We start from the raw sequence: 26,585 nt of genomic DNA, 5'->3' as shown, positions 1-26,585 counted from the left end.
CTCGTGCGATTCGTCATGTCTTACGTTGACTTATTATAGCTAAATAAACTTATTATAGCATAAATGCACTTATTATAGTAATATTATTGCATGAATATGCGAAAAATGAAATAATTTACTTTTTAAGTCAACAAAACACCACCTGGACAAAAATATGTAAAACAGACGATAGACCAGACGATGCAGTCAAGTGCTGACATCTGTTGTCAATTAATTCTATTTCGTACGGTTTTGAGTTATTTTCTATGTGAGACTTTTTTTTATGCGGTCCCTGTTGACCGCATAAAAAAATTATTTTTTTAATTGTGTTGCGAAAACTATTATTTACAGCCATTCGTGAAGTTTCGTGAGATTTTTTTTAATGCGTTTTTTTTAATGCGGTCCCTATCCCCCGCATAAAAACAGGTTTGACTGTATATAATATATATATAAGGAAAATATAGGAAAAAAAAAATTACATATTTTTTCCTATTATAATAGTTCATAATAAACATATAAAATTAATTATTTTAAACATCTCAAAATATTACACTTTTACAAAAGAAATCAAGGAAAAATAAAATTTCATAGTTAAATGTTGTATATTACATTTTATTTATAGTAATTAATTTATAAAAATATTGCATTTGTAAACTATATACAGGGTGTCAAGGGGCAGAAGTGATCTTTCCAGCATTGCACAAGTGTATGCATGTGGGGCATGTTTATTCTTGCACTACTGCTAAAATAACTGAAGATAGTCAATTTAAGACAATTTAGTATAACATTCAAATAATCCCTGACTGTAAAGGATAAAGACAGCATTGCAGAAATGATACAGAAAAGTGAGCTTTATTTTGTTCGAGAACATGTTCAAAATGACCATGTTCAGTGGCAATACAAAAGATGTAGGTTGAATGTGGCTTTATGAATGACATATAGCATTCCTGGTGTCATTACTTTATAGGCCTCTTTGTTCTCCAGTTTGTCAACATTATGCAGCACTTGCTGAGTGATCGTATACCAATGGTTTTAGGTGACTACACATGAAAAACTCCAGAGGGATCAAATATGGAGAACATGATGGCCATAATTTATTTTATTTTACTGAATGCATTAATTTATTACTGTGGCATTTTTAAAATGAATCGGATGTTTTGCCCTCAGATAGGTATTTAAGTATTAACTATTTTAGTGCTGGAATATGCATGTACCACACGCACAAACCTGTGAAATGTTAGAAAGATTTTTTTTTCTTTAGGACATATTGTAAGAAGTCACTATATTTAGATACATATTATAAATTTATTCCTTTAATTTGATTATTTGCAATTTGACTTCATGAAAATAACAAAAAGTGTTACACTTAGATTTATTAATATTTTTAAATTGTGGAATTTTTATTAAACAACCAAAATTAATGAAATTCTAATTGAACTTCTAAAATTAAAAGTGTGATATTATAAAAACATAGGTTTTTAAATGTATGAGAAAAAAATGTTAGATTATTTTTATGCAGAAATTTAAAAATTTGATTAAAGAAAATGGTTTTGCTGTCCATTATTTATGTTTATTGGGAAGTACATTCTCTAAGAAAAGCTGAAAATATAAACTTATCGGAGATATTCGTGCCATCTTATGTAAAAAAAAAAAACACTTTAATTAATTGGTGTATGTCTCTTCATTTTTCATTGTATTTTAAATGCTATCACATTTTAGATTTCTGTTCAGTGTTACTATAACACTGAACAGAAATCCAAAATAACAAGAAAAATAAAATATTGCATGCTTACAGATTAATTACTGTACAGTACATCTTATTCTGTTTTTAGGCCAAAATTTGTTTTATTACTTTATACATGAAAAATAGTGAGATAGCAAAGGATCATATAGTTATTTTCTTTATTCTAAAATTAACTTTTGACACAAACAAAAATTTATTTTTATAATCCTAGCAACAGATTTCTTAAAATTAAGAACATTTTCGATCAATTTGTCTTCAATTCATCTTCAGTTAACTGTAACATTGAATTATTTTAAACAATTCTGTTCAATAGATATAGCAAGGTCTCATTCAATGACATTGATAATTTATTGGAAACTGCAACATTAAGTGAAAGTGATGTATAATGAAAACAATTTTACTGTAGGCAAATGAATAATCAAGATATAATTTGGTTAATAATAATCTAATTGAATCATGTTTGCAATCTCCAGCATTATCCATTTTATACAATCAGTTTTACTGTTTATAAATTTGACAACGAACATCAACAAATATACTTGTATCTTTCCTCAATAACATTGAGAGGATTAGCTGTAGTTTCAACAAATCTATGGAATATATTACACAAACAGAGATGACATTTGACAATTTAATCAATGGGTGCTAATAAAAACAATAATAATCATATGCTTGAAAAAATTTAATGAAGAAAAACTCAATACAGCCATGAAGTGGATCAAAATATTTAATGAAATGCACAAAAGGATCTTAAATTTCAAGATTTTAATAATTTAATCAAATTAGTCCTTTGTTTTTCAGGAATTACAACTCCTGTAGAAAGAATATTTTTGTTCATTTTCCAGTGGTCAAAAGAAAAGTTGAAATTAAATATCAAAGCCATGGAAGCAATGCTAATTATAAAGCAAAACTGACTTACAATGCAATAAATTTTATCATAAAATTGTGAGTGACCAAAATCTAAACAAAATAAGTTCATCTGAAAAAGTTTATCTTGGTTTGACTCTAGGAAACTCATCAACCAAACTATTAAATTTGGAATCATATTGTAATAAAAATATCACTTTTTTGTTGTTAGATTATCAAAAATAAGATTTTTTAAAGAAATTTTTATATTATTTTTTATGCCACTAAATCAATATCAGTAATATTGTACTAATAAATTGTTAATAATTCTCATCTATATTTATTGACAAAATTTTAATAAGAGAGGTCTTGTATTTATCCTCTGTGCTTCCCTCCTAGTTTGGTATCAGGAAATTATGGTCAGCCTATTGATAAGTCTTCTATAATTTAACTCAGATAATGCAGAATCACAATTACAGTAATACCTTGGTTTTTGTTGACTTTGGTTATCGTCGGTTTTGGCTTTTGTTGATTTTTTTGGGGAAAATTTTGTCTTGGTTTTCATTGGCATGCCTCGGATTTTGTCAGTGTGTCTACGTCACCTCCTGCTAATTTTGTAAAAACATAGGCGTTTTCCTGCTCTGTGCGGCATTGTTTCTCATTGTGTGAGCATTACCCTGCACATATAGCAAAACAATTCCATTGCGTCCCTTTCCTTTTAGCTGCATCATAAAATCAAAGGAAGTTTCCAGAGTCAGCATCCCTTTGAATGCCATGTTAAGTGCTATGTTAAACGTTCATTTATTTTTACATTTGTCTTTTATATTCATTTTATATTAATTTCTTATTGTTTTTAGTATTAAACAATATTTATACTGTATAAAATATGTTTTTGGTATGTATTTTGGAGTGTCTAGAACAAATTAATTGGATTTACATTGATTTATATGGAAATAATTGCCTCGGTTTTGGATTTTGTCAATTGTTTTTGGATAGATTATCAGTGAAAACCGAGGTATCACTGTAACTGGGACTTCAGTGTATTGACATAGTGCCGGTAAACAGGAAATTCTTGAAATTGGTTAACTGGTTTTTATATATCAGATGCTAAACCAGTTCTCAAAGTATACAAATTAATAATAATTATGATTACAATGGCATTAATGATAATTATAAGTAATAAATCTTCAAGTTTTACAAATTTTAATTGTTTTTATGTCCTTTTAATATTAAAGAATCAATAAAATCAGAATTTTCACTAATTGTAGTGTTATTTGATCTCCCTTAATCTGTTATTGTCGTTAGTATACACGAGTCTTTGAGTGAATATAATAAATCTATTTTACTATATTATGAATTAACTATGTTGAACAGTATGTAGTCAAAATATCACTCTTAATGTAATAATAGTAAATAACAAATTATCATGTTTTCATTTGAAAATAAGTTTTGACATGTGCTATACCTGTAGGCAAAATATGTACACTTATTGTATTACACAGTAACACATGAAATTTTTAAATACAATGTTTTAATGACAGTTGCTACATCACCAGTACAATACTTACAACAAAAAGTTTTAATTGGTACAAGAAATTACATTGTCTTTATAAATATATGATTGCCATATGTTATTGATATGGGACCCGAAAGAGATGTACAGTACATTGGTCAGACAGCTCTAGAACTGGTTCGTTTGATAGCAAACCTTATTAGGAATGCATACAAGTACTGCCATCATAGCATTGAGTTAAAGAATGGCAGAAGTTAATTTGATAAGCTACCAGTTGGACAATGTTGACTTCAGGAAATTAACATGTATGTATGGAGGTAACACTGTTTCAGTCACTTGCATAGAAAGTGATGGAGGGCTTCTCAGTGGCGTAGCGAGGGGGGCAAGGGGGTGTATCATGCACCGGGCGCCACTCGCAGAGGGGCGTCCAAATGGTCTCCAAGACAAACTGTGTTTCTGGAGGGGGAGGGGGGAGCCAATAAAGTGTCGTGCCCCGGGCGCCAGTTATATTTGCTACGCCACTGAGGCTTCTTAATTAGAAAGTGGCAAAAGAATATTATGAGGTATTAGTCATACTGTATTGTATATCACAACTTCAGTTGTTAAAAATTTATTTAATTTTAGCGAATACTTGAGTTTTATTATTTTATTGTTTTCGTTAATTAATAATGATAATTGAAGAATTATAATAATGAATATCGATCATTCTCGATCTCAGTCGATCATTTTCGATTATTTAATTTCAATGCTGGAAATAAGCGCGCACACAAAAAATTGTTTTCGATCATCTCGAGTTTCTTTTTCCTGTACTATTTTACAAAAGCAAAACTTTCATGATTTATTCAAACACTTAAAAGTTATTTATTTTAGGAAACTAAAAAGCTAAATGCCAAATTTTGACGATTTTAGCTTATTTCGCCAGTTACACATGAACGAATGTAGTGAAAAAAAAAACAAGAAAACTGATTTAAAATTATTTTCGAACACAGCTCAATTTCATACGAAGAAAACTGACTTCAACTCAAAATGGAGTTGAAATGGCTGATGAACCATCGAAGACTAAACACTAAAATAATATAATAAATTGATATTTTTTTGAATGCATTAGTGTTTTCCCCCCTTCAGCTTTCAGATTATAGTAATGTTGATATTATATTCCGAAAGCCGAGAAAAAACACTATTGCATTCGAAAAATATCAGATATTAGAGATATTTTCCCTAAATAAAGGTCAACGATGATCGCATGATTCGGTTTTTTAACAGATAAGATTCCACCGTATCATTAATGCGTATGCATTTAATGTTAGCTTGTTGCTGGCTTATATAAATTAAAAATAACAAAATGTTTTTGAAATTTAAACAAGGATCACTATTTGCGTAATTCATGAATTATTTTGTATTGTAATTCTCAGTGTGTAAGTTATTTGTATTACAGTTTTCTTTCAATACTGCATGCTACTTTTCTTGGATTTTTTTTTCCTCTTTAGAATGATAGCATTTGATACTTTTAGCTTTTTCTTTCCGTGAATAGTATCCGACGCTAAATTTAATGTCTGATAATGTACAGTACAGTACATGCATTTGCTGATAAAATTCTATTTCTAATTTTTCTAAGAACTGCGCTTATTGATTTGTCAAAAAAAAAGAGGAAGAGAAATTTCGAAGCTGCTTACGATTATTAAAAAATGAATACCTTTCGAAATGTTGAGGTTTTGAAGAAAAATGAAAGATATTCCGACAGTGTGCGATACGAATGAATATGAGATGTACTGTACATAATTTAAAACGAGCGTACAATATGCATTTCCATCTTATTATAGCATAAGTGGGTCTCGCTTCGTTTTTCCATATCCGTAAATTGCTTATCGTATGCCAAATTTGGATTTTCGTTCATTTTCAGCCGACAGAAAAAAAAAAATTTTAATCATTTTACGTTGGCGCTTTCTGCCGATTTCGGTTTCTGTTGAGATTCATTTGTGAAAATTAATTTCTATTCATTTTACGGTTTTTAAATAATGTTTTAACTATTGTAACGTATTCACTGTGTAACTAATGCTTTCTTACCTTAATAATAGAATTTATACTTTTTTTTCCTTAGCTTTCTGGGAACGGAACTCGATTTAAAACACGTAACTTTATCGCTCGACTTTCGTACACGTTTTTAGGAACTCATTGTTTGAAAGTTGGGGACTGCCTGTCGGCTATATATAATGCAACTTTTTAATTATTATGTAAAATATTTTTAATAAACATAGCAGAATTTTTAAGTTTACCTTTTTTTTTGTACGAGGTGTATTTTAAATCCGATATCTATTAAATTGCAGATTTTATACATTACTGTAGAACAATACCTACATAAAACAGTTTTATTATTGTTTATGGAAATGTTCTAGGTAAGCTTTTATATTAAAATAAAATCTATATCAAAGTACATTAAATTTTCTTGGATAAATTCTTATAAAAAAATATCGTAATGCTTTACTATTTTGATATTATCGCTCTCGAATTTTATAGAATGGATGATAAAATGTGTCATTACATTATTCGTAAAATGAATGAAATTTCATCAAGAATACTTTATTATACCGTAAAAAAAATGCATCGAATTTTTTGAAATTTACACGAAGTTTGACGGTAAAATTTACAAAGAAAACATTTCCGTCCTTTTGTTATAAGGACATATTTGCAAAGCCGTCATTGAATTCGTATATTTGAATTAAATGTATTTGATGAAAAGGCATTTGTTTGTTATTCTCCCTAAGAAATTGAATAGATGTAGTCTCCTACTATTCGTACGAACATTTTGGATTGTTTCGGGCGGGTCGGATAGTATTGTTATTGGACACGTATTACATTAACATCTTTCGGTAATTGTTTAATCGTTAACCCGTAGGGGCCCTATCGAGGCCTCTTCATCACGTTTCTTTTATTAGTCGCTTCACACTCGACAAAATTTCCCACGAGATTTGCCAAAGAATTTTTCACCGAGATGAAACTCGAAGAATAGCGTCATTTATTTTTGTCAAAAAAAACAACCAAAAAAAAAAATGCCGAGTTCAAGATCCCGAGAGTTGACGGAAATACGACTCGGTTTAGTTTTAAATACGTTTTAGAATCATTTTAATTTCGGCAGAGTCGACTGCGCTACATTTACTAGGAGGAGGAATGTAAATAGATGCCAAAATTTTTACTTAATTTTTGTTTGTTTTCTCTGCCTTAGCTTTCTCGAATCGCTCTGGCATATATACATTTTAAATTTATAAATGATTAGAAATGGTTTTTAAAATATCAAAACCGATACTCGGTACAAACGCACGCGTTTTATATTTATCTAGAACACGGCGTATACACGTATTTTCTCAAGGAAAACGAACGAACGTACTGTACTTAATTAGCGATCCTTGTTTTTAAGGTATAGGATCGATTGTTTTTGCAGTTTTTTAATCAATATGACAAGAGCCAAAAGTTATTTTGTAGTCACAATTCACTTGCCAATTTGTAGATGTTATTTCAGGATTGCTTCTTTGCGTGGGTCTAAAATTGTTGCGTCGTTGATTTTCGACGAAACAGTAATCTCTTGTATTGAATATAACGTAATGGCTCGTACAAAGCGACCGCTATTTTCGCCCATATATTATTATTATTATTAGTGAATGTAATTTTGATTAAATATTTTCGACATTTAAATTAATCGTTAGGCGATTCTATAAAGCTTCGTACGATTTAAAAGTTGATTTTTATTTTTATGGTAGCGGGTGGAAAGACACGCACGTTTTCCTTATAAAATAAATTAAAGAAAAATAAATACGATCGTTGATTTTAATGAATAGATCGTTGGTTCTCGTTTAAGAAAATTGTACTCTTTGTCTTCATTTGACTGATTTTCTAGACGGAAATGAATACGATGCCACACCAATCGATTACTTCTATGTTGAGCGAACAGTCGGTCAACGACCCTCTGCTACACTTTCAAAACGATCGATACCAGTGCTGGCCATTTTAAAATTCAGGGGGGGATCAAGTTTAATAATATACATTCATTTCAGTGTTAACTCTGGCATATAATCCATTTGATTAGTTATCTTAAAGTATTTAATATATATAAGCACAGTGTTAGCACAGTTTTTATAATTAAGGTGTCCGATTATTAAATTCTAATTTATCAAGATTGTACATTATTCTTGTGTTTGAAATATGAAGTTAAAGCATAAATAATGATAATTTCTCCAAAATATTAATTATTATTAATTTTTAAAGATGAAAAAAAAAACACTCACAAAGGCAATTTTGTTTTATTTCCTATTATTTTTGCTACTAAATATTAACAATAATTATAATTTAATATTCATTGTTAATAATTTTGATGTGAACTGAAAATTCTGTGTAGTGCATGTTGTTTTATTGAGATTGACTTTATTAATCCCAGCAACGGGGTAAATTTTACTATTTCTTTAATTTTTCAAATAAGTTAGCAAGATGTTGATTCAAAATTAAATTAGAAAAAATTGTCAAAATTCTGCAGTTGATAAACAAAGCCGAAATTTAATATATTACAAATTCCTATAAAAGAGAAGATATAAAGAATAGATTTTATATAGATTTATCCGTTAGTTTTCTCAGTGCATTTCGAATTGTTGCCATTTTATCATATTTCAAATGCAATTTATAATATATTTTCTCTTCGGCTATATTGCTACAAGGTAGTGTAGTTATTGCCGATGCACGGTTTTGAAAGAAATTTAAAAATGAATCAGTTTTGATAGGTTTTGAAGATTTTAAATTATATTTATTTTATAAATTATGAGCATGTCTGTTTATCAATGTTAACAAATTTAATAAAACCAAAACTAAAAGTTTTACACTAGTAATTGTGACAGTTTTCACATCTGTTGTAGTCAGGCGAAGAATTCAAAAATCGGAATGGCTCATTACGGATTGAAATTTATTACAAATTGGTTTGAATATATAGAACAGATACATTAACTTTATACATAATTTAAAAGAAAATTAAAATATAAAAATAATATAACTATTATTTGGAGAAAAGTAACAGGAATGCATAAATAATTTACATGCATAAATGAAAGTACTACAAGAAGAGGGTTAGCTGAGCCAAAGAAGTTATAAGTCATTACCTAACTCAAAATACTAACCACAGGGCATGCCAAAGGCAACCTACACCTCAACTAAGCAGCCTTTAAAGAGATATCCAATGTCCCAGAAATGATAATGTAAGGCAGTTACATGGCTTATTGCTGGTGATACATAATATGGTTGGAAACATTGATGAAGGAGTTGTATTTCTGTCCAAATAGGCTCAAATGCAGATGATCAGGCTACCTTAGACAACTTGGTCATGTGTTTGGCCCACTTTGTCTTTCTGATGTCCTTTTGATGCAACAAACTAACATTCTTAAAGTGTCCCTGATATGATAGCTGCAAGCGCTTGCAAGTTTTTAGAATAGGAAATAAAATAGAAAAAAGTTCAAAGAATAAGAATTTATTATCGAATTGTAAATTTATGAATAAATCTTTTGAAAATTAACTGAAAATTCGATTTATGCTTGGATGTACATTTTTTTTTTTTTAAATTTAAACTTTGTTATTGCTTTTTAACTAATTTTGCTGAAGATTGAAGACAATATATTATAATAATGATAAACAAAACTGCTAAAATTTCAATTACCAAGCAAACTATTTAATCAACACAAGTTCAACCATGTCTTTGGCCATCTTTAGTTTACAGAGTAAATGGAAGAAAATTGTTTTGAATTTAAAAAGTAGAAATTTGAATTAGGAAAAATATAACTGAAAAAGTATATATAATAGTAATAATAGGTAATTTTTTATATAGGTATATATGAATAACAAAGACATGTTTTTGATTAAATAATCGGTTTGGTAATCAGAATTTTAGCAATTGTTTATAATTATCGTCATTATTATAGTGGTGTCAAGTTTGTTGACTTTCACAGTAATATATTATGCTATATGCCAGGGGTGGGCAAGCAAGAGTTCAGCGGGAGCCGAAATGTAGGTTTTGCAAAATTCATGGGAGCCACAGTTCTGTACTGTTGTAGCGGATAGTATGGTAAGGCACGCGATTTTATTATATAATATAAATATAATATAAAGCAAATATTGAATTTTTTAATAAACATATTTTCACAAAATTATAAAAATAAAATTGTAAAAATAATAATAAAAAACAGAAATTAACACTTTCAGCAAGAGCCACGTGTAACTCAAAAAGAGCCACATGTGGCTCTTGGAGCCGCATTTGGCCATGCCTGCTATATGCAAATTTAATAGGAAAATACTTTTTTCTAACATAGTGAACCTAATATCTAATATGCAGTTGACATTAGTATCAGTTATTGTTAGCCAAGTTTTGACTTCCTGACAAAAACTATATGCTTTAGTGCATACTTAATTTTGCTTAAGGGAAGGAAATCCATTTAATAGTTACTGTTAGCCTTTTTATCTAGTCTAAAGTATATATAGTACAGTACATAATGATTACCAATATCTGTTGGCAACATTCTGTCTGCATACTTGTCAGATTCATATTATTGCTTTCATAAAGTTTCAACAGAATATAAGCAAATATAACCAATTTTTATATTTAAAATATTAGGATTTTTCAGAAGTTTTAGCTATTTTTCAAAAGATTTAAAAAGCTTCATTAACCAGTATTGCACTGTGTTTAAGTACTGTAGGTTCTTTAATTGTTCATTTATTTTAAAGTACATTTTTACAATAAAAAATTACTTAACAAGTGTACTCAAATAATGAGGATCAAGAAAGCTATACTGGTGTAGAGTTGATAACTGAGAGTACTGTACATTCATAAAGTCAAATGAATTAGAGAGTGACATCATCATCGTCATCATTCTTACTTTCACTGGACACTGACCAATCTGTTTACAACAAAATGACTTTCTAAAATCAAAGTTAGGAATGTTACTACTATAGTCTTATCAGAAATATTTTTCTTGGTTTGTTTCACATGGACAATTATTTGTGTTATTCAGCTTTTAATCCACAGTTCATACATTAAAGTGAATTTTGAAACATCAATATTGTCAGATACCATTTTTTCACAATGTAAACTAATTCATTCCTTTGAGAATTTTGTTATAGCTTCATTTGAAAGCCGTCAGAATAGAACATGTGCATTAAGCTGAATTCATACTTGTTAGCAATTCATTTAACTCGTTTGACTTTACAAACATACCCTAAAGGTATGATAATTATAATCGTTCTTACTACAAAATATACTCTTGCTGTTGACTATTTTCATTGATTTATAGAAACTCAAGAAAACTCAGAATACACGTTTACTTACATTGAAAAAGTTGTACTCAAGAATATACTTGAATTCTTCATAACAGATTTTTTTAAATGACTTCTTTTTATGTCTGAGTCTTTTGTACTCTATGCATCTGATGATTACTTTGGCTTTTTTCATGATTCCTTAAATAAAAATTTATCTGAAAATAGAAATTAGTGTTAAAATGATACTTATAGTGAAATATTACTATATCTGTCCAATATAAGTTCCTTTAAAATGAAATTGCATATTGTTAAGTTCAACTCTTGTACACACTCCTGTGGGAATTGACATTAACAAGAATTTTACTCAATATATTGAAATTAAAATTTTAAATAATTTTATGGTGTGTATATTAGTGAAATAATGAAATAATGTTTTAAACGTTTTGTTTTGAAAATTTGCTAATTTAACTTTACTTACTGATATATAATTTCCATTTCATCATGTTAATTGTAAATATATAATAATATAATGTACTTTCTCACCACACTGGACTGTATAAATACAATACTCACAACCAATAACCAATAACTGGTGTGAAATATCCAAAAACAGCAAACGTTTTCAATGCCACGTTATTTGTTCAGTATTTATTGCACATAAAGTAAGTTATATATTACTGTTTTCAGTGGTATTGAAGTTGGAAACCCCCTTCACTTTCTGTGTTAGGGTCTTCTGAATCAACACTGGATTCATTGTTCACATCTTCCCACGCATCGAAAACGTTTGCTGTTTTTGGATATTTTACACCGGTTATTGGTTATGAGTATTGTATATATAATAATAATATATGAACTTTGTATTTATTAACTTCTGTTAATTAATAATACTTTCAAGAAGTATATTAATCTGTATGTGAAGTTTTTAATTGTGAAAATTTGACAATATGAAATATTAGAAAATTAAATGTACTTTAATTATTCAGTGGAATTTTTTATCTATTTTCAGTACTTTCTTGTATCTAAAGTTCCTGCTGGTATGGGCCTTGGTACTATTGGCTGATTTTCTGTTGGAATTTCGGTTTGAGTACCTTTGGCCCTTTTGGTTATTGCTTCGCAGTGTCTACGATTCTTTCAAATACCAAGGGTTGGTAAGTAAGACTTTTTTTATAATTAATACAACAAAGTAAAAGAGTGTAATAAAAAGGAATTTTTTTCCTCACCCTCCATTATGTTAACCATTATATTAATATTTGCTGAAGTGCCATTGAAATAAAGATAGTTACCTAGTAATATTTTGGACATCCTTCAGTCCTGATGATGGACACCACATGACATGGCATGGATGTGACAAACTTTTGAAGTTTTAGTAATTTATGTCACTAATTTTAAAAACTAACAATATTATTTCAGACTAATAAAGTCATCATAAAAAATTAAATGCAAAAGTATTTCAGTTTACTTTATACAAATTGTTAATGCAAAGTTATTGAATTCATCTTTTTGTTTCAAATTATTTTTAGTTGCACAGATTAATATTTTATCCACATTTTAAAAATGTTATACTTTTAAAAGTTTACATTTATCATCGTTATTATAATGGTGATAAAGACTTGAGTAAGGTATTTATCACCATTATAATAAGTCTGTCTTTACTCAAGTGTAAGATGCCATCAAATCTAAGACACATCATAATATCTAAATACCCATCCATGGATTTTTTTTCTCAAAAAAATAAACAACTCGAAACAAATTTACGTCAACAGAACTGATTCTGTTGACATAAATTTATTTGTTCAGTATTTATTGCACATAAAGTAAGTTATATATTACTGTTTTCAGTGGTATTGAAGTTGGAAACCCCCTTCACTTTCTGTGTTAGGGTCTTCTGAATCAACACTGGATTCATTGTTCACATCTTCCCACATATAATCATCCTCATTATTGTTTAAAACATTGGAAATGCAATAGTAACATTTCTTGAAAGTGTGCTGCACAATTTTTCTGGTATTTTCATACATTTAAGTTAATGATACTGTAATAGACTAATGAGAGTAAGATAAGTTGATCTTAAATAATTGCTATAACAAATATTGTCTAATAAAATCATTAAAATGTTGCAGTGTAATTAGTGACAGAAATAAGACACTAGAAATAAGAAGTTAGTGCCTTGAATTTTATTTCTCTGTCACTAATTACATTGCAACATTTTAATACACTAGTACTAATTATGACATGTTAGAGTGAATCTTAGATTCACTCACTCTATTTTCAAAGATACTAAACCTTGAAAAAGTGCATCTTACATTAGAGTAAATGTGGTATGTTAAAAATAATGATATTTAAGCACCACGCTACTTGTGCAGTGTTTTATTTTACAAGAAAACATTTGGAACAAACTGTACAAGTTAATAAATTGCTTCATATACACAAACACATAGATACATATATTCATAGAAAAATTTTGAAATCGGTGTATTGTTCTTGATTTATGATATATCAATAACTTTATTAATATTTTTTAAAATAATTTTTCAGTTTTTTTAAAATATACTGAAAAAAATAGGTATGATAAATACTCATGCATTAAAAATGTGTTTAATTTAAAAAAATAAAGTTGATATTCTGTTTATTCTGTATCTTCAAATCTTTACATACATTATATATATAAACATCAACTCATGATCCCAATTTATAGTTAAAGCCAAATGACTGATGAATTATTTAGCTATATAACCATATTACAGCTTTTTAATTTGGCAGTTGTTTTGACGTTTAATATACTATAAAATTTCAAAACTGAAAGTCTAGAATTGCAAAATACCATTAACAAACATTGAAAATCTGAAAAAATAAAATTATATATATATATATAGTAATAAATGAACTTTTATAAAAGTTCATTTATTATAAAAAAGTTGAAATTTAATTGTATACCAAAACATGGTTTAATTATTAAATTTATTTTAAATTATGTTTAATTTAATTTTAAATTTAAACTATTAAATTGCATCACAATTAATAAACTAACAAATGAATAAAAATTATTATGAGAACTCTTTTCAGCTTTCATTGATTATGAAATTTATTTAAGTTTTGATATATGTTTATTTACCTAAGTTTTGAAAGATTGGCATAATAATTACTTTTAGAAATAAAGATCGTATATTTTATACATTGTATGCTCTGTTTCTGTCATTCACAGAAAAATTTATCTTTTGTTTTTCATAACTGTTGTTTGTTTTATGTAAGACAGAACTCATAAGCAAAAAACAATTTATGAAATTCTAAATAAAATTTTTTTATTTAAATATGATTTACAAAAAATCTAATTTGATTTAATGTGATTATACATAAATAAACTAATAAAACCACATTAAATTAAATGAGTTTAATAACCCAAAAAATATTTAAGAGCTATTTCTCGTGTAGAAAATGCTTAGTTTTTTTACTTGTCCCCTAAAATTGAAATTTGTTCATTCTTTTCATGATGAAGCGAAGTCATTTGAATTGATACCGTCTTATATTTGCATTTGTAATTTAAATGCAGATGCTTGTATTTAATTCTAAAATTTTATTTTTGGCAGCTAAATTATTCTGTTTTTTTTGAGGTGCAATTACTATTTTGTGTGTGCTTAATTTTTTATACTGTATTGGAATTTTATCATTGCAAATCATTAATTGAAGCAATAATAGAACTTCAGATATTTTTAAAAACATCGGAGTTATTTTTCTATGTTTATAAGGTAACAATAGCTATTGCTTTTACAATGATTTGTTAAAAATTTATTATTTCTTCTTATCTCTAATAATTTTTGCTGTTTTTCCTGCTTGTATCTTGAAAATAATTTAATAAGCTTGAAAATATAATAAATCTTAACGATGTATTGTTTTCAATATTCTAATATAATGCAAATTGATTTTACTTAACTGGATGAATGATAAAATATATTTAAGAAGTTATCAAATGCAGTAAACATAGCTATTAATGTAATTTTCCTTACTTATATATGTTTATATACTTATTTATGTAAATTATGTATTATGTTATAGTGAATTTCAAAAGAAGTAGGAAACTCATAAAATTTTTTATAAATTCTTAATTTTTTCATTTTATAAAGCAATTTACAAAATGAAAAATTAAATTATAACTGCATATTTAATTTTTGCACTTGTAACAAAAATTATAATAATTTTAAAAGATATCTTATTGAATCTTTCAGGCATTTTCTGTATTTTTTGTGTTCATTGCATTCACTTCAGACATGATTTGTTTTCTCTTCATCCCGGTTCATTGGCTATTTTTTGCTGCAAGTACATATGTCTGGGTACAATATGTTTGGCACACAGGTAAGATGATACTCTTGTTTTACATAATGATTAAAATTTTTCAAAATTTTTCTTAGGTAGATATAATTTATAAATAAAATAACTATAAAAGTAGTGTTAAAACATTTTCTGTCTTGAATTTAAAAAATTAAATTATAACATAAAATTAAAGCTAAAATTGATATAAATAATGCTTAAAATTCATTATGAAGCTCAATTTAAATTTTATCAAGCTGCATAACCTTTTTTTTTTTTTTTTTTTAATTAAAGATATCAAACTGTCTTACCCAAACTAATTTTAATTAAAGATAATTAACCAAAAGCTTTCTGCAAAAAAAGATTTTCATAGAATTTATAAATCTTAACCTTTCTCATTGATCAGTTGATATCATTTTTTAAAGTCAAATATAATGTATTATAAAAAATTTTTTTTGTAATTATTGTGCAAGTAGGGCCAGCAAACCAAATGCACCTTGACCTAAAAAACATTTATCTCTGGCAGGGAATCAAACCCTAATTTTCTATAATCGTTGTTTATAATAGAAACGATTAAATCTACATTCAAAATTTTTATAACATGATTGATACTTTTTTTCATTACAAAATAAATCTCTTGTGTTAGAAATTTTTTGGCAAAAATATCTGGTCATATACAAGCCATAAATACATATTAGTTGTTTTGATAAATAGTAATTTAATGTATAACTTTTATCATCATTCACATACATTTTGAAATCTTTAACAAAATAATTTTGTTTAAATAATAATAATAACAATTGTAAATGTTTTTGCAACGAAGAAAATCATTAAAACAAAATTGTGTTTATAGTATTTTAAGGCAAAATTTAAAAATATATATTGTATTTATTTAATAATTTTAATTAAAGCTACTGTATTATGGTAATATGCTCTTCTTATTTGCATCTGCATATTAGATTTCTATGTTTAAATATAATATAAATATAAATACAAATTTTTTATTGACATAGAATATAAGCTAAAGATGACACTCTTAATGCTTTCTTAGGTGCCCTAAAAAGAAAGAAAATAATATATCAATTCAAATTAATAGATTAGAATTACAAAAACAATTATACAAAAAAGTCTTCTTAAAATCTGTTTAAGAGTTACTTTTTGGCATTACATTTTATCTTTTCTATTTTAGACAGAATTGAATTTAAAATATTTCTGGGGAACAGATAACTGAATATTATCTAGTAATCAGTGTACATTTAGGGGACTGGAAATCTATTCATTGATATGAAATGTAACCAAACACTTACACTTGATGTACAGTTAGGTTGATAATGAATACAGTCAAACCTGTTTTTATGCGGGGGATAGGGACCGCATTAAAAAAAACGCATTAAAAAAAATCTCACGAAACTTCACGAATGGCTGTAAATAATAGTTTTCGCAACACAATTAAAAAAATAATTTTTTTATGCGGTCAACAGGGACCGCATAAACAAAAGTCTCACATAGAAAATAACTCAAAACCGTACGAAATAGAATTTATTGACAACAGATGTCAGCACTTGACTGCATCGTCTGGTCTATCGTCTGTTTTACATATTTTTGTCCAGGTGGTGATTTGTTGACTTAAAAAGTAAATTATTTCATTTTTCGCATATTCATGCAATAATATTACTATAATAAGTGCATTTATGCTATAATAAGTTTATTTAGCTATAATAAGTCAACGTAAGACATGACGAATCGCACGAGACTAGTCGCCAACTATACCGCACAAATTAAAAATTCGCATTAAAAAAATCGCACAAATAAAAATCGCACATAAAAAGAGCGCATAAAAACAGGTTTGACTGTATTTGGCAGTTGTTTAGCTTTGACTATAAATTGGGTTTGTGAATTATATATATATATATATATAAACAATTAGTCTTTTACTATCTGATAAATCTTAACACAATGTATTGCATTTTGCAGCATACTAAGTTAATTTTTTTAAAGCTGGATAATAGCATCAGAAGTAATTGATTTTCTTGAATTTAAATGAATCAAAACTCAAAAATGATCGTAAGATTACAGTCTGTTTCAAAATTATAAACCCACCTACTTTTTTCAATAACAAAAACATTAACAATTGTAATGTATTTATTATATTAATATATTGTTTACATTGTCAATTTAAACATTTTCTGAAATTTTTTGAGTGATCTGACAATTACAAAAAAATTATCACAGATTTTCAATTTTTCATTGTTTCAAAAATATAAACACATGTGCACAAAATCACGATATGTGATGTTCCAATATTTTGTAGTTCCATCATTTGATTTAATTAGTTCAAATACTCTATCAGGCATACATTTTACTAGTTTTTGAAGTTGTTTTTGTTTAATATTTTCCCAACAATCCTTGATAGCTAATTTCAGTTCATTTACAGTATTGTATTATCTGTTTTGGCCATAAACAAGATGACTCATAATGCCCCAAACATTCTCTATCAGGTTCACATCAGGGCTCTGTGATGGCCAATCAATTACATTCATTTTTTTTTTCAGCAAACCAATTTTTTGTTGACATTGATGTATGAATGGCAGCTTTATCCTGCATTATTGGGGGAAAAAACTGGCAGGAATTGCCAGTTTTTTCCCCAATAAGTGATCCAAAAGTTATTAAATTTTGATACAACAGTTCTTGATATTTTTCTGAATTCATTCTACCTTCTATAAATACAATATCTGTTTTACCTCCCCCTCCAAATCCTACCCACACCATCACAGATCCTCCACCTTGCTGTCTGCTCATTCTGACTTCTTCATTCTTCCTCAAATCCTGCCAGTAGTGACTATAACCATCAGGTCCATCCAAATTCCACTTTTTTTCATCTGAAAAGACTATTTGTTTCCACTCCTCTTTCCATGTCATCTTGTCTTTGGCCCACTTTAATCTAGCAGTTTTGTGCAATTGTATTAATTTCAGTTTGGCAGCCATTTTTGTATATTTGGCATTTTTATGATTACGCATACATCTCCATACAGTTGCTGGTGAAATGCAATTGGCAATGTTGATGCTGCTTCTCTGACAGAGAACGTGTTGACTGTCAGTAGATGAAAAACCTTTCTTTCATTTCTAGGTGTAAGGAGTTTAGGCCTTCCACATTACTTATTTCACCCTGAGTTAATATGTTTCTCATAGTATGTGTAAATTGATTTATGGCTGCCGAAATTTGTCTTAGAGATTGTCCCGATCCTTTGTTGGTAGACTTCGTGTATTTCCAACTCTGTTAGTGTTTTTCCACGAGGCATTGTTTTAAATCACAAAAAACCATTTAAAATTGGTGCCACGTTTTTAATAATGAGCGATATTTCCCTCTGGTGACAACTAATTAAACCAATAATTATAAAAAAAATTATTATACTAATTTTATGCACCTGTGTTTATACTTTTGAAACACTCAAAAATTGAAAATCTGTGATAATTTTTTTTTGTAATTGTCAGATTGCTCTAAAAATTTCAGAAAATGTTTAAATTGATGTTGTAAACAATATACTAATATAATAAATACGTTACTATAGTTAATGTTTTTGTTATTGAAAAATGTTGGGTGTGTTTATAATTTTGAAAAGGACTGTATATCTTGAATATGGTGTTGACAAAATTTTTAATGTTTAATACAAATGTTTAGAAAAAAAAAGATTGACATAGAAGAGAATTGAATTTGTAACTTCTGTGAACAGAGATATGTTATCAAGTTCAGTTCTTAGTCTTTAATTTATAATTTTAAAAACAATAAAAAAAAACATGATTTTTTATTATCAAAGTATTTAAGATAGGATGACTACACTTTTCTCAAAACAAACTGTATAGTGAATTCATTAATTTCAAATCCAAAAACACTCAGGAAAAAATCTGATGATATTTGACAAATGATTTTATTTTGATATGTAATTCAATAATAATTATAAAGTGAATGTAAATTTTATTATAAAATGTCAAACTTTATTATCAAATATAATTATTTCTTATAAAACAGACATTTAGTAATGTTAAATGATATTTTAATAAACCTTTGTATTAAATTATTAAATTTATTTTCTTTTGAAGATGTTTGTTGTTCTGATAATACTGCTTAAAATGTCTTGAAATGAATAAAATCATAAATTACATGAATTGAATGAACTGAGAGTAAATTATTTCATAATTTTATTTTCTAGAGAGAGGAGTTTGTCTTCCAACAATTTCTCTGTGGTTGCTATTTGTGTATATAGAAGCATCAGTGCGGCTCAAAGAACTTAAAAATCTACCATTTCATTTAGATTTATGTAGGCCATTTGCAGCTCATTGGTAAGTGCTTTTAAATTTATCATTTTTATTAAAATTTTATTACGTTTTATTTTTAGATTTATTGATGAATATAGTACTTACATTTTAAGAAAGTTTATAAGCTGACTTTTTATTTTATTAAAAAAAAAGTTAGGATTTATAACCATCTTCAACTAACAATGAACATCACTTAAGTATCCTCTTCCAGTTCTGATGAATTTCTTTTATACTGTATTTACTCACGTATAAGATGAGATTTTTATTCATTTATCACAGCTTCAAAATCCTAGGTTGTCCTATACGTGCAAGTGAAAGATTCTTTGCATATTTGCAAATAATTTTTGTGAACCATATTCACATTTTTTACTGGATGCTAACCCTCTTGTATTTAAAAACAAGTATTTTATCTGGGTCGTTTGAATCTTTCTTGTATATTGTCAGGAATAAAGATAAATAGCAATAGGAAAAGCAAAGCTTTTGAATTGAATTCCAGATTGAAATTCCAAAATCACACAGGAGCATAATATAAGTTTTAATCCATTCCCATGTGAAAACAGATGATTATTTGAAAATTAGAATTTGGAGAAACTCATAAGTGTAATCGACAGAGAGTGGATTAAACTGTTAAGAATTGGCAGAAAAAGGTTTCCGATGGTCCAGCTTTATGTGAATAAATTATGTTGTTGATTTTACAAGATTTTTCCTTAAACTTTAAAATGCTAGTAATTTTTGCAGGGCAATGTGTACATTTATGTTCATTTGATGTTTTACTTGTGATTAAATGAAATAAAATTAGAATTGTATTAATAAAACTAATTTTCTTTGTTTTGATCTTTAAAGTCACACCTTGTCCTATATGCGAGGTCATCTTATATTCGAGTAAATACAGTATATACTATAAAATATACAATAGGTAGTCCTTTTTTACTATACTTCCTCAGTTTTAAGTTAGATTTTCTTAAACCCATTTTTACTTGTCCAAAACATTGAGGTGTCTAATATTTACAGACCAAAAGAACAGTTTGAAGTCATCATGAATAGACCATATGATGTATTATTTTTTAGTAATAGATGTTTTTGGCTGTATTGCTCAATTATCATATTAGTTCAAATCAGCTTTGCTGGTAATGGGCATTTAATTTAAATTCCTTATTTTAGTGTTTTAAAATGATTTTAAGATGATAACATTGATGCAACATTAAAAAAAAGTTGTTATATATGCAGAAAAGTATAGAAATAGAACTGCTAAATATTATGTATTTTTAGACATTTGCATTGCCTTGCTAACTTATTAATTCACGAAACTTTTGTTAATTAATAAGTTAGCAAAATAATACAAAAAAAAACCTTAAATTGAAAATTTAATTTCAATTTTATGGTAATCTTAGAATTGAAATAATAAGATAATGAATGTTCTGTATTTTATATTTCATGTTTAATAGAGATATAACTATATTTCGCTTGAATATACGAACTAAAATATATTTATTTCATTTTAAATATGGGTATATCTTAATAGATTTCCTTTAATGTTTAAATAAAAATTCATATATGTGGAGATATAATTATGATTAATCTCTGTTGTTCTAGACAAGACACTCACAGTACTTTTTATATTGGCAATATTATTTTCAACTTTTCATATTTTGTGAATATTGGAAATTTATCTATTAAAAAGTTGTACAGAATTCCCATATTTTTCATAATACTGTTGTACAGGGTGTTTATAATTAAAGTTCCACTTTGAAATGGCCATAAAATGAAAACCACTGGACAGAATGTTATCAAACTTGGTAATAGTATACAGGACGTCATGGGATTTTATTTCCAGGGGAAAAAAGTTCAAAAACTCACCACCAGAGGGGAATGGTGCTGTATGCAATGTTGTTAAACGAAATAAGACATGATGACATCGGTTGAAAATGAAAATGAGCAATTTGGTGGAATTGAAAAATATGATATACTAACATGTCCATAACATTCCTTCTGATATGCTAAGAGCTACTGTTGAGAACACAATAATTCAATTTAACTTGCTTTCAGAAAATAGTGGATGCCACATTGAACGTGCTTTGTAACACGTTTTAGAAACAATTAAAAACATTTTCAACTGATGTCTTCATGTCTTATTTTGTTTAACAATATTGCATACAGCGCCATTCCCCTGCTGGTGGTGAGTTTTTGAACTTTTTTCCACAGAAAATAAAATCCCATGACGTCCTGTATACTATTACCAAGTTTGATAACATTCTGTCCAGTAGTTTTCATTTTATGGCCATTTCAAAGTGGAACTTTAATTATAAACACCCTGTATATTGTGGATCATTTATTAAAAATATATTTCTGTTCAAAAAATGAAAAGAATTTTCAATATACAACTTAGTATACATTAAAGCAATTATGTGTAGTTCTTATATTATGCTATTTTTTAAATTAATTTGGTACTTGGAATGTTATACCTATAAAAATAATAGGCCAAGAGTATATTTGTAATTACTGGTAGCTATTAAAATAAGCTATGATGAGAATGTCCCCTTTTATATTTGCATGTTTAAATTGAAAAACAAATTAAAGATATAGGAATTTATTAAACAAGTTCTGTTTAGAATAAAAAATAAACTGCATATGCAGTTCAAAAAGTAATATCTGTTTAATAATATAAATAAACTTAAAGCAGTTATTATAAAAATAACTGCTGTTTAAAAATACAAACAGTTGACTATTGACCAATCATATTTACCTTTTCCACAAATTATTATTTATAAATATAAATATTTATTTGCAAAAAACTGTTTGTTCAATCAACAGTGTTGTGTAATAGAATTTCTTCATCAATTTGTTGAAATAAATGTTAGTCACATCCATATACAACAGTTGATGTTAACAATATCAGAAAGTGGCTAAATTATTTTCAAAATAGAAACACCACTATTTTGAATAAGCCTTGTAATGGTAGACTTCAATAAGTATGACAGATGAAATTTGTCAAAAAATTCATCGCATGATTCAAATACCTATTGTTTGAAGATCGTAGAAATATCAGAAGCATTGGGAATATCCATTGGACACTTTTTTTCAATTATCAATAGTTTAGGATATTGAAAAGTAGTGTCTTACCAGACTCTGAAGAAGATTGTCTGTTATTATTGAGTTTTGATGCAGCACCCAGCCTATAGTTCTGATCTAACACCTTCAAACTTTTCTTATTTGGTTACTTGAAGAAACATCTATGAAAACATGTCTTTCAATCAGGTAATGACCTTAAGAAAACTGAAAAATTGGTATAGAATGTAGAAATCTTCTTTTGATAGATTAGTTTTTATATCATGGAAAGAATGTCTAAAATGTGTAAATGATGATGGAGGGTACATAGAACAATTTTATTCTGTAAATATACTTTGTAAAGTTAATTAAAAGTTTTTTGGATTATTTAGATATTTTATTGTCATCAAACAAGCATTACTTTTTGAACTGCCTTTATATAATATTTTTATGTTGATTATAATTATTGATTATAATTTGATTAATTATTGATTATAATTTTTACAATATAAAATGAATTATTCTGACTAAATTTATTCTGTAGTTTTTATTATATCAAAGTTACTTATTATTATTTTATATTTTTTAGCATTGGCTATCCAGTTGTTACTCTTGGGTTTGGGTTTAAAAGTTATATTGGTTACAGAATGAGGCTTGTAAGTTCTGTTTTTTCAGTATTAATTTTTAATATAATATGCTTGCAAATAAATAGTACTGAAAATATGTTTTGTTCTTCATTATCAATGAGATCAAACTTTTATGAAATAAAATATTAATATGGTACAGTGGGTGATCGGTTAACAAATAGTTCAGACTGCAAATAAATCGGATGATGAACACTTTTGCGAAAGATTTTTATGTTCAGACAACAAACACCCCACAGAACAAACACAAGAAAAAGAGACGTAAAATAATGAATACCGATTGGTCTTATCCTGTCTCCAGGTGACAATTTGAAACCTTTCAGAGCTTGGGAGATGTCAACGTTGATGTTCAACCGATACTGATCGGATTGTATTCCTCCAAATTTTGGAATCTGTTGTAATTCCAGCCTTTTGTTTACCATTCTGACAAAGAATTTTTTTATAGCCTTTGCGAGACTGTTGGGCAGGTACTCATTAAGTTTTGCATAGGTTTTTATTTTTGAAGGTGAGAGTTTAACCTGTCCGGTGTTATTTCTGACATATCTCAAGTTGTGATCTACTGACCTTGACCAGTTGACCCGGGATATCTTGTTTCAGTATCGGAACATTTTTGAAACTAGATGTTGCTAGTCGTTATAATTTTTATATTAAAACTAACTTCTGAAATATAATTTTTTTTTTGTTTTTACATTTATTAATACAGTCTAACTTGGTTATAACGTCATCGGATGTAACGACAACTCTAATATAAGGTCAAATTTTTATCGGTTCCATGATGTTACTATACTAGATAATGTTAAAAAACCTGCTTGTAACAACATAAAACCCTGTTTTAACATCATATTTGAAGCACTCCCAAATTTACAAAATTAGATTACAAATTTTATTTCACAAAGAAAATACTATGTGTTTAGTCCTAGGGTCAGAGTCCACTTCCTAGAATGACTGTGGGTGGTACTCTCACCACCTGACTTCGGTGGGGTGAGGTTGCTACACTTTTAACGACGTGACGATCGGTTATTATGTACTCATTTTTAAATTACTTTATGCTAAATTGTTAAATATCCTATTATTTTTAATATAACATATTATGTTAAATAGTTTATAAAGAAATAATTGAATTATTTTTAATTGGCATACATTAATTTAACTTTTTGTTGCCTTTTGATTCGACATTATTCTCAAAACTGGAAGTTCCACCATTATTGAAACTTATGACAAATAGAAATTTCTTATAAAAGGTAATTTTTGAAATTTTTAATTACATCGATGTAAACTTAGACATAATAATGTAAATAAAGTTGATTTAAACATGTAGTTTACATTTTTATACATATGATAATAAGTTTATTATGATGATAATAGACTTCGCAGATAACGACACTTGGTTATAACGTCAAAAAATTGCCGGTTCCATGGATGATGTTATAAATGAGTTAGACTGTATATTTATTTTGTTTGTGAAAAATAAAAAAAATTTCAGACCATACAATAGCCACGATTATTTTTTAAAAAATGTGTAATTTTCGTTAGGCTTAACATCAACAAAAATTCAATATGGCACCACATGCAATGGAGAAATATTTCAACATCAGATAAGTAACTATCCCATCAGATATTCGTTAATATTTTAACACCAAGTTTCAAATTTCATGTAATTTTTTGTGTGCTAGTTGGTTTCTGTTTTCTGGATTTTTGTAAGTTCTTTTTCTGAACTTTTTATTTAAAAGAGAAACTGATAATGTTATGGAGTCTAAAAAGAGTGGAATTTCAAGAACTGTGCTCACCATAGGAACCAAGCAAGAGATAATAACCAAGTGGACAGAAGATGTCTGATAGTGCTAGGCAATGTGGCTTGAACAGGTCTACAGTTGGCACAATCTTAGCTAAGAAAGATATAATCAAGAAGACTCAAGCAGCTAAGGGAATAATGAAAATCACATCTGAGAAATATTGAAGAGCTCATGATGGAACCTGAAACTAATCTGACAACAGAAGAACTCCAAGAAACTCAGTGAGATGTGTTTTCTTCTGAAAAAGAGGAAGATGAAAGAGGACTGATGCCAACATCTTTTGAAGAAGTGAGAGGATGCCAGAACAACAGTCATCCAAATGGCATCCAAACCAGATTGAGGTTAATAGGCTTGGGGATCTCTACGACAACCATGCTATTAATTACTTCCGAAAAATCCTGAAGACAGAAAAGCAATTGACATTGGACAGATTCTTTGACCCTCACAGATGGGAAAAAATGTGACTGATAAAAACGCACGACTGTGTATATATGTATTTTTATTATTACATGTAAATAAATGTAGTAAGAAAGTATATAATTTTTTTATTTATTTTTTGGGGTCTCCAGAATGAATTAATTAAATTCCCATAAAAATCTATGGTAAATCGATAATCAGTTAACAATCAATTCAGATAGCGAAAATTGTCTTGGAACGGATTATGTTCGTTAACCAATCACCCACTGTACTTTTTAAAATTTTATAAGATTTGTTTGTGCTAAAAATATGATGATAATGGAAAAAAGATTCATTTATAATACGTGGTACGATCCAAAAGTTCAGGGACTGCAGTAATCTATGACAACAAAAGCATGTATTTGAAGTTACGGCATATGAAATGGAATCTACCAAACCATTTCTACATGTTCAGGTTAATTTCACCCATGTCATGTGATTAAACCGCGAGCGCTGCTGTTTTTTTCCAGAGATAGTTAACTTTGTTCTGCGACGTAATAAAAGTGGAGTTTCAAGAACAACCTCCAACATTTTGACTTCGCCATGGTAGAATCGCCGTACACCTTTCTTAGCAATTTTAAAGCCTCCGTAGGTGTTTTACCTAAACGCCGACAAAATTTAATGTTGGAGGTTGTTCTTGAAACTCCACTTTTATTACGTTGCAGAACAAA

The 26,585-nt window shown here is 27.9% G+C and overlaps 1 protein-coding gene across 1 annotated transcript in view; it reads left to right on the top strand.

The window, feature by feature from the left end:
• Positions 1–26,585, top strand: part of LOC136977204 (macoilin-1-like) — a 96,317-nt gene that overhangs the window by 27,093 nt on the left and 42,639 nt on the right. Inside the window, exons 2-5 of the mRNA XM_067272668.1 lie at positions 12,367–12,508; positions 15,581–15,707; positions 19,871–20,000; positions 23,611–23,677. Coding sequence (XP_067128769.1) covers positions 12,367–12,508; positions 15,581–15,707; positions 19,871–20,000; positions 23,611–23,677 — 466 coding nt within the window. The remainder of the gene's footprint in view (positions 1–12,366; positions 12,509–15,580; positions 15,708–19,870; positions 20,001–23,610; positions 23,678–26,585) is intronic.

This window comes from Centruroides vittatus, unplaced genomic scaffold (assembly GCF_030686945.1).
Source record: "Centruroides vittatus isolate TY-2023 unplaced genomic scaffold, ASM3068694v2 contig_452, whole genome shotgun sequence".
NCBI lineage: Eukaryota > Metazoa > Arthropoda > Arachnida > Scorpiones > Buthidae > Centruroides > Centruroides vittatus.
Note: the sequence above shows the minus strand (reverse complement) of the source record. Positions and strands in the feature narration are given on the sequence as shown.